The sequence below is a fragment of the Diuraphis noxia genome, unplaced genomic scaffold, assembly GCF_037042655.1.
Source record: "Diuraphis noxia isolate RWA-SAM2 unplaced genomic scaffold, SU_Dnox_SAM2 contig0001, whole genome shotgun sequence".
In the NCBI taxonomy this organism is placed as follows: Eukaryota; Metazoa; Arthropoda; class Insecta; order Hemiptera; family Aphididae; genus Diuraphis; species Diuraphis noxia.
In genome coordinates, this window is record NW_028301711.1 from 15078625 (window position 1) to 15093247 (window position 14623).

General features: G+C 25.6%; 1 protein-coding gene across 2 annotated transcripts; it reads right to left on the bottom strand.

The window, feature by feature from the left end:
• Window positions 1-634: 634 nt before the first annotated feature.
• Window positions 635-6776, bottom strand: LOC107170621 (transcription initiation factor TFIID subunit 7-like). 2 transcript variants are annotated; one of them, XM_089215923.1, is made up of 9 exons: window positions 6469-6776; window positions 6118-6240; window positions 5890-5970; window positions 3360-3563; window positions 2561-2672; window positions 2273-2400; window positions 1376-1637; window positions 1127-1296; window positions 635-1046 (listed from the first exon to the last, which is right to left on the bottom strand). In XM_089215923.1, exons 1-9 carry the CDS (start codon window positions 6529-6531, stop codon window positions 1017-1019), a joined length of 1173 nt encoding a protein of 390 aa, XP_089072049.1. In that variant the 5' UTR covers window positions 6532-6776; the 3' UTR covers window positions 635-1016. The 2 variants fall into 2 exon arrangements, with proteins under 2 accessions (XP_089072049.1, XP_089072048.1); XM_089215922.1 differs by having other exon boundaries at window positions 2528-2672; window positions 6469-6773.
• Window positions 6777-14623: the final 7847 nt, after the last annotated feature.

Consider the following 14623-nt stretch of genomic DNA (forward strand, 5'->3'; position numbering starts at 1 on the left):
CAATGACACATAAAATAATGTTTAAAATACATATAAACTTATGTTAATCATATTTTTAACTAAAATCATCATTAAATTTGAATATTAAATTAAATCAATTTAAACAAATACATTATTTACTTCTCTAATTTAAAATAAGTAAATAATTTTGTATAATTATTATGATAGTCATAGACGTTTAAGGGTATGTAATTGTATACAAAAATCTCAGTTTGTTGATCAAAACTTTATGTAATCTGTTATTGAGAATTAGGAACAATACAAAAATAGGACTTCTCAAAAATAGAGAAAACAAAAAGCTTCTGCTGTAAAATCAATTATTTTAGATAAAGAAAATAAAGAAATAGTTCAGCAAGATAAACAGAATAAAAATTAGTTTGAAAAAGTAATGTCATGTTGGTTTCAAATGAAACAATTTAGCATTTGTAAATTAAATATTGTGAAGATAGATTGAATTGAATGATACAAACAGATAAATAAACTGTTCTGCTAACTGTTTTTACTAAAATTTCATCCAATAGCTTTATATATTAGAACCTTGTCTAGACTTCGATTCAAAAAATGTATATATGCGTATATAACACATACATTTCTATTTAAGTATAAATATAACAATATATAACATGTGATTAAATAAATAAAATAAATATAAGTTTATTGTTTAATACTATAAAGACACAGAAATCTCTAATTGTATTATTCTTTTCTTTGTCAGATATGCCATTAATACATTTTAAATTGTATAAAATAAACTTAAATATTCATCAAATTTTTTAAATTACAAAAAAGTGAATATTTGACTTTTATTTAAAATAAATGATAAAAATTATAAAGAATTGTTTATTTTGATATAAATTGATAAATTTGAATGTGAACTGAACTTATCAAAATTAAAAAAAAAATAAAATATTATTATTGTTTATAACATTGAAATCTATAGTCTAAAAGTAAATAATATTACATACTATTATTGCCCAGTCAAAATTAAAATTATTTTATACAATCAACAATCTGAATTAATGAATAAATGATTGAAGTTTTTGAACCTATAACAAATTAGTCAAAACATGTAAAATAAATCAGTAAGTAATAAATTATATTCAAAAATATACTTCATATAGCATACCTGTTGTTCTTTTTCTAGTTGCTCAGTAAGTAAATTTTTAGATAAACCAATGAAACGTTCTTTTAAATTTATATTTTCAATATTTGCAATTTTCCAATCTTGTTGTGATTTACGTTCTCTAAGATCTTCAATTTCTTGTTTTAACTGATCAATTTTATGTTTTATGTCGTCTGAAATAAATTCAGAGTTTGATATAAATTATAATATACATAATATATCTCAGATTTGTTAATTTGTTCAATAACTTACCAGTAGACACATTTCCCTCGTTTAATGTTGACAAGACAGGTATATCACCAAGTTCATTATCATTGCTAAGTTCTAATTCAGACTTGCAATCCACACCTAAATCATATCTATAACCTACATTTCCATCAAATGTGGAATCCATTTCATCTTCTTTCTTTATTCCATCCTTTATTCCATCGAAAGAATTATCATTAGAAATAAACATTTCTTTAGAAAACTCTGTAATAAGCATTTGGGTTCCAGAAGTCGATGGTTTTTCTTCCTAAAATAGAAATTATTATTATTTAATATATTATATTACTCCTTTTTAGCAATATATTTTTTTAGGTACCCCTTCTTAGTTTAAGTTGGAGATAGGTTTATTGGCGACCGGCTTTTAAAGCCTACAGAAATGAAACACTGGAAGCAACTACATAAGTAGTTATACTATTATGACTAGTAGACATGGCATTGGCTCTAAAAAGAATGCCTATGCATTTTTTTTTTTCTCTGGCCATGTGCAGCATTGCAAATTTTACAATTATAATAACGGTAATCATCATAATAATTTTTAAAGTTAGGGTTAAATGACCTATTATCAAATTTAAAGGTTATTTTAAGGTTAACATTATCTAGGGCATCTCATAGGCTTTTTATTGTACTTCGATTTTAAAGTGAGTAACAATTATGTTAAAATTGGAAATTGCATGTACATCTGAAAATACTCATAACTCCCTTATGAACTAGTAACATAGAGACTCCACTCAGTATCATTTTCTTTATTTAATGATTTATTGTTGAATTTAAATTGATTACATCTACTACAGTGACTTACTAAATGACCAGTTTTAATAAAACCTACTATACAGTACAACTTCCCAATTAACAATGGAATGATAATTTAACTGAAAAATTTACCATTAATGAATTACTGCAAGATAAACGGCTATTGTCATTACTCATATCTTCATCTATATCCATTATATTTATAGTTTTGCTTTCTTCATCTGAATCACTTAGAGCTTCACCAAAAATATCTCTTTCGGCTGATAGAAAACATATAAATAAACATAAAGGTTGTAAAATAAAGTAAATAAATCGACTACCCTAAGAATATTATATTCAAAGAGTGAATAATATATAAATTAAATTAGATAAAACTATAAACAATACCAATGTCTTGATTTAAATTATTATACAGTTCACCTTGTATAAAAGGTTCTTCTTTAATTTTTCTATTGTTTTGAACCTCTGTTTCGGACACTACTTCCCATTTTACACGAAGAGCTTCACTATCACTTTTTAAAAGATATTTAACCTAAGACAATATAATAATACTCTTAATCATACTAATATTATAAGGAGGAATGATTTGACTGTTTGCATTAAATAGACTCTGAAACTACTGGAGTGATTAGAAAAATTCTTTCACAGTTGAGAAGCTACACTATCTCTGGATGACAAAGACTACATTATATTTTCAAAAAAAATTAGGGTTTCCTACTAAAACTTTAATAATACAATCCAATGGGTATTATATTTATTTATTTATATTTATTATTATTATACTATGTGAAGATGTAAAGTATGTGAGGTTGTAGTGGGTAATCTCTAGATCTACTGAACCGATTTTGAAAATTCTATAACCAATAGAAAGCCAAATTATTTAAAGTGTCATAGGCTATATTTTATCTTGATAAGAGGCCCTTGATGTTATTATTGAAAATTTTTAGTTTTATTATAAAAATAATAGATATAATAATAATAAATATAAATATATTTTTGTTTTTATAGGATTGTTATTAATAATACAATTTAATATGGATGAATAAGAAATTTGAAATTCGTATAAGGAAGTTTTTAACATGACTAGTTGGGTATTAAACGACGAATTAGGTATACACACTTTTTGAATCATATAGAGTTGGTATTTTTAACTGCCTACGATGAGCACGGGAATCAGCTATGATAAGTGACTTTTAAATAAAAATTTGTTAAGCAATACCTCTTTTTCAATTTCTGGAGCCTCAGCTTGTTTTCTAAGGATTCGACGAAATCTTCGTTTTCGTACATTTTTCAATGGTGGCGTTACACCATGTGGCCACAAATATTTTTTATCCACTTTATTAGGTTCTTTTTTTTTACAAATTTTCGTCATCTCATCTTCGTCAGATAGAAAAAATTCTTCATTTTCTTTGCATATTATCATCTAATAAAACAATTACACTAGTTAAACACAAAGAAAATGCATCATAAAGTAATGATTAAGAAATAAGAAAATGTTCAACAAAATATTGAAAAATACATTTTAAATTGCAAAATAAACATTTTTAGGTATTAACTACAGAAATATATTATCCTCTCTTTTCTTTCCGCTATAATAACAGCCAATTAATTATGATTATGATATTTACATTTAATATTATTTCTGTTACTATATACACTAATATTCCGTTCTGTTTACTCTTATCTGACATCATTATCTTATTTATGATTATATCATATGCTCATTATCATTAATTACCAATTATTACTTATTGTATCACTGTATCTATCAATATTGTAATTGTTGAACTATAATAGTTATACTGAGTTCTTAATAAAAAAAAAAAATCCTCAATTTCAAATTTATGTTGAATATGATATAAATTAAATGCTACATTTAAATGTTTTATGAATTAATTAAATGCAAAATTATAATCTTTAATCACATTCACAAAGTAAATATTAATAGAATACAAGAAATTTGAAAACATAATTTGTCAAATATCATGATCGGTAAATTAAGAGTATACTCTAAATGATTATCTCGTAAATTCGAATTTTTGGTTGCTGTATTGGACGACTATAGCCTCTACTTCCAAATGAACCATAAGTTCGGATCTGATTTTCAAGGCATAGAAAATGGTTATGTGCAGGTTGATATCTTAGTAACTATCGGGATACCTTTCAGCATATGACTGTTCGGCAAGGTGGGAATTTCAGTGACACTCATTAAAAATTAAAACCATCTCCAATTTTTCAATGTGATTAGCCATTTTTGTATATGAATAAAAAGCACACAAGTAGTAGTAAGTAGTAAGTTAAAAAAAAATTGTAACCCAATGGCTGTTGCTGAGGGTAGATTTATGTTAATAATAATATGAAAATGAATAAATTATAACTCGAATGATCATGTACGAGCATATAGCTTGTCATAACTTTTACTTTTTAAAAACCACATTTCGTCAAATGCTATATTTTATGAACAGTTATTAATAAGCTTATATGAAAAAACTTATTTATTGTATGGTTTATATTATGAACACATATGTAAAGGTAAAAAATACTATTCTTATCACACAATAAATAATATTTAGTTTATTTAACAAAAATAAAATAAAATAATCTTAGAGATTAGACTACACTAATCTAGTGATTATTTCTGTGATTTATTTTTATTTTATATGATGTTAATTGGTAATATTTACTAAATAATAGTTAATTATATTTAACTTTGACTTAATTTAAATAAACTTAACATTCAATCATAAAATATTTTATTTTGACAAAATACAGACATTTTAAAATTTTTAGATAATTGAATAAAAATCTTTTTTGTTTCATCTTTCACTCACTGTAAGTGAGTCAATTTATGAGATAAGAGAAAAATGTAAGCATAAAAGTAGCTTCATAAAAAATTGGTCTATATGAATCTAGTGTTAAAAATACCTGTTATTATTTAGAAAAATGCATGTTGTATTGCGCATGAAAGAGTTATAAATTTGAAAATTATCAAAAAATGTGTATTTCAGTATTCCATATATCCCATTTCAGTCTGACGTAACTGAGCAGAAATATTTAGTTACTATTTCAGTGAAACAAACTGTGTATACACTAAGTTCTTGATCCACCGAATAGGGTGGTACCACAAATTGATGATTGAGAGTTTACAGTATATATTATAATATTAACAAAGTTCACCAAGCTCATAACATGGATTAACGTTCTGATGTCTGTAAGTGTATACCTTAGATATAGTTTAATTACAAACATCTAACAATGTGGATATTAATTACAAAAATTTAATCGGAAAATGCAGCTAAAGGAATAAAATGCACAAACTATTGAATAGCCACAAATTAAATTCAAACATATCTATCAGGAATATAATGATGGTAGTAGGAATATTCCGAAGTTATTAAATGTTATTGATAATTGTAAAAGAAAAATAATGTAATACAGAGGATTTTATAAATTTACATTTTAACTTTATATCATTTGACTATAACAACATTTCAAAATGTTCGCGGTTAGTTATAAATACGTTTTACTTTTAAATTAGAATATTTTGACCAACCGTTTAACCATCATTGACAAAACAATATGGCAATATATAACATCTCAATTTTTCTGAATAAAAATTCAAGTAAGCATATAAAGTATAAGTTCTTAGAGATAAATTACAAAAATTAATTGGGACTACATCTTTCATCACCACATTTAATAGGTTTGTATTAAGTATAATTTTGAAGATATAATATTATGATTTTTACCTGACATATATCTGCAGTTTTATATAGAGTCTTGTTGTCGATTGTTTTTTGTCCCTCAATGATAGTTGGTAAGTCAACAACCTATATACAGGTAAAAAAATAAATAAATATAAAACACAAAAATAGGCTTCTTATATGTTAAAATGTAATAACTGGATTATACTACTAGGCTTTGAAACTCAACATATATAATAATTAAATAAAGTTTGTCACACTAAGTAAATAAACCTTTGCAAATAGATGATGATTGCCAATGACAACTTCACCTCTGCGAATATCATTTTCTAATTTTATACTTAGTTGTTCATTGGAATCATTATTTATTATCTCTCTTAACGTAGCAGCAGCTTCCTAAAACACAAAATGTGAATAAAAATGTATTATAAATTATAATCATAATTTTCAAAACCAAATATTATATCGTAATCTAGGTAGTATAGAGAAAACTAAAGCATTATATAATATATATTGCTATCTATGTAAAAGCACATTTTTCGGATCATACAAAATTCATATTTATTTCAAGTAATGACTAACAGATGTTGATAAACATGAAAATTTTAATATGAATTAACATACTGATGGAAGTCTTAAAATAACTTCGGTTTCCAATTCAATAGTTTGATCCGATTTTTCTTCCATCCTTGGACCTTATAACTAACATACAAATTCACGATGTAAATAACAACTAATAACAATTAATTTTCTATACGGATAATTTTGGTATTAGCATGAACTACCATACACATTTTAAAACATATCTTAAATCATGAGATTTAAAAAAAATACGGGTAAAATAAAAAAAAAATAGTATTCTTTGACGGCGCGCACACGGTTATTGTCATAGGTATATTCGTAATAGTCATACTGAATTACTGAATACTCGTAAAGTCGTAATGTCGTTACTCGTTTATCATTATCACCCAAAGATAATATATACACGACGATCCGTTCGTGCGTCGCGTCGCATATTACCATTCTGCACACGAAATAAAACCCATATGAAAATACAGCTTTCTCATTGGTTCTACATTTGGCGGGATAAAATATTTAAAATATTTATTATTATTATCATTATTTTTTTGATTCTAATTTAATCTAATTTATTACTATGTATGTATATTGTATCTAATTAGTATGTATGCTATTTTTTTTTGTTGAATAAATTATCATTGTTATCATTAGATAATTGAAAAAAATAAGAATATATTATCTTAGGAATCTCTTAGTTTTTTTGTTATACTTTAATTTAAAACGAATTCTGAGATCATTGAAATTGTAATGCTATAAGCATTAATATTTCTATTACATGATGCAAAAATTTATTTTTATTTTATTTTAAAGCCACTAGTATACAACTATGATAGGTAACTTAGTTACAAAGTGACAGTTACAAAACAATACAAATTAAGATTAACAATAGATTAATTCTAATATACTAATATATTATATTATAAAGCCAGCCTCCAACAAAAATAATATTAATAAATAATAAATATTTCTATTGCATGATTATGAATTAAATATTTAAAATATTTAAATATCTTTTGTCTAGATTACATTAATATAATTGATCATTGATCATTTTTTTAATATATTAATTTAAATAATAACTATCCAATTCATTACTTGATATAGTGTTACTTTTTATACAAATGTAAAAAACATGTCATTAGTCATTATTATTCGTCATCTCCATCTTACAAATACATAAAATACCTGCAAATTGTATGTTCTTAATAATTCACTAAACTCTGTTATACATTATGTTATTCTATTTAAAAGTAAGATTATAATGTAATGGATGTCATATTTTTAAATTTTTATTTTAATGCGAGTTATAAGTTATAACTCTATTAACTAATAATGTAAAAAAGTTCAACCAATCTACTCTAGAAAATTTACTTAAATTCAAAAATAGATTGGATAAAGTAAAAACAGAAGGACAATTTAATACATTTTTGGCAACAGCTGGTTCTACGACAATACCATTTAGACATAAAGATGGTGCTGCTATTAAAGTACAGCCGACTACAATTTCTAGATGAAGACCAGAGATAACAAGAGGTAGCAAGCGTTTACCATCAGGTAATTTATAATAAAATAAAGATAAATTAATAATATTATGCATTAACAAATTTGATTGTGTTATAGGTCGACCGGCTTTAAGTGACCATGGTCCATCTAAAAACACCTCCAGAAAACTATTACAAAACATAAAACTTTGTTTAACTAACAGAAAATCTCATTGATCATTTGTATTTTGCAATATTAATTTAAATAATAACCATTCAAATCATTACTTGATATAGTGTTACTTTTTATACAAATGTTGAAATATATGTCAATAATCATTATTATTTGTTGTTTCCATCTAACCAATACATAAAATAGCAAATTGTATGGTATTAATAATCCACTTCCACTAAGCTCTGTATAGGTACCTACTTAATGTTATTGAATTTAAAAGTAAGAATATAATCTAATGGATGTCATATTTTTGTTTTAATGCGAATTATAAGCCTTACAATTTCAAAGTTCTCAGAATTCATTTTAAATTAAAATATAAAAAAAACTTATGAGAATCATGAGATTATATATTCTTATTTTTCTTAATTGTCTAATGATAACAATATTAATTTATTCAACAAAAACAAAATAGCATACATACTAATTTAAATCATAATAATATGAATTAGAATTTGTTCGCACACATAATTTTACTAACATATAAATAAGTGTTATAGATTTTATAATTATATAACTTACAATGCATTTTTAAATATTGTACACAATATTTGTAACTTTCATTTTTTTAATATGAAAATCTATTTAATCTGAATTTGTATACACTATATTATAAAGCCAGCCTCCAATTATTATAAATAATAATATATTATTTATATATATTATTTTATTGTAATATTTATTATTTAAATAATTTAAATATTTTATCGCGCCACATGTTGAACCAATGAGAAAGCTATATTTTCATATGGGTTTTATTTCGTGTGCAGAACATAGACATATAAATATTTATATGTCTATGGTGCAGAATGGTAATATGCCGTCGTGCCAGCATCTTTTTATCGTGTTATCATCATATTGTTATCAGTGCGGGATTAAATAAATTATATTTAAAATTATAATTATTTTATAATAATTTGTCTTATAAGTTAATAGTTACCTATGCTTACAAAATGGAATCACGGTTGAAATGTTTTATTTGTGACAAATCTTTTGCTCAAAAATATCATTTAAATGAACATCAGTGAAAAATTCACAAGTACGATCCAATCACTGCAAAAAGTTTTACCTGTTCATTTTGCAACAAAAAATATACAAGCAATAAATCATTGCTTGCACACACCCAGAAATTCCATAATGCAAATGGAAACATCATAAAAAGGGTGAATCAATCCAGAATATTCTATCCATATGAAGATTGTCAAGAAGTATTAATGACACTTGTAAGACTGCGAATGCATTTAACTGAAAACCACGGAATTGAATCTGAATTGGAGGAAATTAAATTCAATGATGAAACAGGTAATTTGTTTTTTACCTTAGAGTTATTTTGAATCAAAATAAATGCTAAAGAATGTGTATTATAGAATTTCGGCAGTGGAAATCTGAAATGGAACAAAAAACATTGATCATGTATGTTTGTGATCGTGAATAATGGACATTAAACGATGAAAGTATTAAAAATATCTACTATTGCCATTGTTCAAATAGTTATATTTAAAAGGAAAAGATATTCGGCTCATAAAATCTACAGGAAGTAACAAAATTGGTAAATTTTGTCCATCTCTTATAGAAACCCTACAAGACAATAAAACTGTAAGTGTCAAGTATTGGAAAACTCATTGTGGACATGGGGTCGAAGAACTTGGTCGAATTAAACTTGACACAGAATCAAGAATTCAAATTGCAGGTACTTACCTACCAAACTTTGTAGTTTAGAACAAATATAACTTAATCTTACTTTTATTTAACCGGTTATAATAAATTTAAAATAAAATGTTTTCATGTTTTAATTTAATTATAAATATGTGCATGTACCTATATCAAATTCACATAGTTATACCAGTTTGTCTGAACACGATCAATTTATTGATTTATAACTTATTGTCTTTGAAAAACTTTTAATTGAAGCATTTTTTTTTATTACTTTGTGAAACTGATTTTTTGATGTGTTTTTATTTGTTCAGCAAAGTTGAAGGAAGGAGTTAGCTAACCTGCCGTCGGCAGCCTCTGGTTGAATCACTTGAAAACGATAACGAATGGATCTTCATTCTTCGCACTTTTTTCGTATGATCCATTTCCTTATTACACTTATACCATGGTAATGACCAAGTTCGTGGTTATTATTTAAAACCACATCACTTATCACGGTATTATCATAGAACAGTAAAGTTGTATTATATCAAGGTTAATATAAATGTATATATTTATATTAACCTTGGTATTATATGTTGTATATAAATTGTGATTGTAGATTTATTAATTGCTGCCAAATGTCATGATTTTGGCAGGGAAATATGATTTATACGATTACCCATCAATGTATTTCGTAAGAGACGTAAGACATTAAGAGCCTGTTTTACAATCATAGTTTAAACCTCGGTTACGCTTGAACCACTGATTTTACCGGCCGAATTCGGTGGTTTAACCTGAGTTCAACTATTGTAATACGGGCCCTAATAATAAGAGTAATAAGAGGATAGCCAAAGCAGTTCACGCCGCCACTGGTTCTTACCATAAAGTTACATAATAGGTCGATTCACTGTAATTTTAAACTAAAGAAGCTACAAGTGTTCTGCTGAGCGTAAATTTGCTATATTACGCACTGGTAAGACGGAGACAACAAATACCACCGTTTACTGTTACAGTGTTACGTACTGTCACAAATATTTTAATATAATAATTAGAGCAAGGACTTTCATGCATTTGCATATTTTTTCTGGTTAACTTTATTGTATGCTTGTTAAATAAAAAATACATTTCATAACGTTTATGATGAAATACTCAAAGTTTTTAGTGCATATTTTTGCATATTTGGACATTTTTTGGATTAAGGGGCATATTTTTGATTATAAGAGCATATTTTAAGCTTTTAGTGCATATTTTGATGGTTTGTCAAAAATCAAGCTCTTTGGTGAATATTTTTCATGAACTAAGGTTAACAAATATGCACCGATCACGTCAGTGGACGTCGAACGAAGTTTTTCGCAATATAAGAACCTGCTGACAGATAAAAGACGTTCTCTGCTATTTGAAAATATCAAAGAAATGTTAATAATTCAGTGCAATTCTAATTTAGGTAAGGTAAATATTTGAGAATAATTCATCAATTATTTTAAAATACCTTTTTTGTTTTATTAGGTGCAGAATAATAATTAAAAAGAACATTCATCAATCATTCAAAACAGATTCCAAATCAATTTAATAAATAATAATATAAATCTAGTTAAAACTTATATAGAATAATAATAAAATTAATTTTTTTAAGGGCATATTTATAACCGCATATTTTTAATTTTTTGATGCATAAGTGCATATTTTTAAATGCATATTTGATGATTTTTTAGTGCATGAAAGTCCTTGCTCTAATAATAATATAGTACATTATTGCAATTGTGTTACACGGCGTTCAGTGTATGCAATACTGATTCACTCTTCGACCATATAAGCTTATATGGTCGAAGGATACACCCGATCGATTAATATTACCATTGATAATATTATCTATATGATTACTACAATAATAATAAAATTAAAATAGATAATATGTTATGTCGTTATCTACATATATTTCGGCTGAAATAAGTGCAATTACACCTTATCGAGTCCGTTAAAGCTAAAAGGAACACATGATTTCTGATCGCTGATAATATTAATAACATTCCATATATTGCAGGTGTGTTTCCATTGAATTTTAAACGGTAATAAGTAACTTTTTTAAAGAAAAATGATATAGCTTTTATCTTGAATTCAATACCTAGTTCAATCAATTATTGTATCCAATTTTGAACAAAATATCCATATAGTTTCTTAATATGTTTGGCCATTAATTACAGTCGTGGGGTGCAGATTTATCTAATTTAGTCATGGCGGAATCGTATACAACAGTATATGACGTATATTATGTATATTTATACAAAAGTATATTTTTAAAATCCCGTTTGTATATAGGAACTTTTAGAACCAAAAGTATCATTTTCAACTGAAAATACTCTTCAAAAGTCTATTAGTGTTGATAATGAAAAATGTTAAATACAAATCTGGGCGATTGTTGAAAAATTTAGTTTTATAAACGATAAAGCATATATCTTTTAAAGATAGTTCATCGTTTCTATTTTACAGAGATTCTTGATTGATGTATGTACTCAAACGTATTATCTATATAGTGTAAATGTACTCGAAATAAATGTTTCAATCTTGTTCTGCAGGTGATGACTAAATGAAAATTATGAAAATTCTTACCGTGAAATTAAAATTGAAGTTTCAAAAAAATTAAAGGCCACCCAACGAGAGATCAATATAATCCTACAATATTTAAGTCGAACAAAAGTTACCACATTACGATGTAATCTTATCGAAATCAGTTGACTATATAGTTTTCAATAGTCCTTGGTAAAAATTAAAACAACTTAATAATAAACATAATGATTATTTTATATTATATATAAAATTATCCATGACAACAAAATACTAAATTGTCATTAAATAATTTATGGCAAAAACAAATTATTACTAAATCAGTTCTTTAAAAACGTTTTATAATCTACAATCACCAGTTTTTGAAGATACCTAAATATGATGAATAAAGCAATTATTAGTTGTATGTGGAAAATATTTGCATTACGCTTGAAAACAGAAGATTTTGCGGTAAACAAATTATAAATATATCGAATATGTTCACATGTAATATTTATAAGCACTGTGATAATGCAATAATTATTATAATTTACAGATGGCGACTAAAGAAAGAATCGTTATACTAAAGTCATCTGAAGGCACAAGGGTACTTAAACTCAAAGAATCATTCTACATACGTAATTGAGACGAAATGAATCCATGATTGATATATTATAACTTACAAGTATTATTAAAAGTTATATATTATATAAGATCTCGCGCTCAGAATCGATTTTCGTATATGAAACGATTTATCATTAAATTAAAATTCAACAGATCCATTTCAGTGATTCCAGAACTCAAAGTTCACCCGACATCTATATAGTACCTATCACATATTATTGTCCAATTTATTAAATACATCATATCTCTCAGTATAATACACATTGTCTTTTATTTTCTTTCATAATAATCCGGAGATCCTCAGCAAAGTCCGCCAACCAAGGGCCATATACTTTAGCCAAATCATAATTTATGATTTTATTAACTGTTACCAGAGTGCAATGCAAGGAAGCGTATACGGGTTGCACCCCAATTGTATAGCGGATGATTCTTTTATCATTGAACACTCATTATTTCAAAAAGTATCAATGTTTTTGAAAATATTTTTTACAGAGTTTCATGTTAAAAAAACAACGTTTTTTATTAAAAAATTATATGGGGGTAATCCCATACCACTCCACTCTGCCAATCTAAACTTTAAATACTTATAACTCAAAGGGTAATTTAACACAGTAGATATCAATGTTAAATATATTTATATACCAAGCCTTTTCTACTAGCTATAGCCATGTTTATATCATAATACAAACGTTGAATTTTGAAAGTATTTTATGAATATTTAATGTTTTACAAATAATTATTTTTTAAAATAAATTATGATCTGTATAATATTATTATGAAAAAAAAAGATTTGAAAAACATTAATTAGTTATAAAAAAATTTCAAATGCAACGTTCGTATTATGATATAAACACTACCTATAGCTAGTAGAAAAGGCTTGGTATATGAACATATTTAACTTTTATGAATTCGAAATGTATGAAATTTTATACTTAAATATCGTAAGTTCTGAGTCCAAGGGCGCCCATAGTACAATTCTCAAGGGGGGGACAACATTTTAATTTTTCAATCTATTTATAAAAAGGAATGATCACGAGGTAGGAAGGGGTTTACAGTTTTACATTATATCCAGCGCGACGGTAGTGGCGCGAAGCTAAGTAAAAAAAAGCGAAGCGGTCACTACCGTAGTACATTACATTATATTTTACATTATATATATCAAACTGGAAGATTAGAAAATAATTATTATTTATCCAATTAACCATAAAATTAATTTATTGAAATTTGTATTTAATTAATAATATAAATTGGACACTTAAAACATTAATTATATTTGTTAAAATATTAATTTACAAATAAAAATTGTAAATTTCTTTATATTATATACATGATAATTTATTTAAAAAAATAATTATTTGTAAAACATTAAATATTCATAAAAAACTTTCAAAATTCAACGTTCGTATTATGATATAAATCGTTTCATATACGAAAATCGATTGTAAGCGGTGATGGCGTATATATTATATAACTTTTAATAATACTTATTACATTTTATTCATATTCTTCAAAATAGCAATAATAAACATTTATTATAAAAAAGTAGGTAGGTAAACGACGACGTGTGGAACGTGTAGTATTTGGATTATTACCTTTTATGGGTTGTTTCTTTAGACATGCACATTTTTTGATTGTTTCCATAAATATGTGGAGATTCCCGCCAATCCGACTGATTTATGCATATTTA

Bases quoted from the DNA above. Each gene is read 5' to 3' on its own strand.
- LOC107170621 (XM_089215922.1), bottom strand. From the start codon at position 6,531: ATGGAAGAAAAATCGGATCAAACTATTGAATTGGAAACCGAAGTTATT. The intron at 2,673-3,359 runs GTATTGCTTAAC...ATATTGTCTTAG, and splicing joins CTCCAGAAATTGAAAAAGAG to GTTAAATATCTTTTAAAAAG. The intron at 1,638-2,272 runs GTAAATTTTTCA...TTTCTATTTTAG, and splicing joins CTTGCAGTAATTCATTAATG to GAAGAAAAACCATCGACTTC.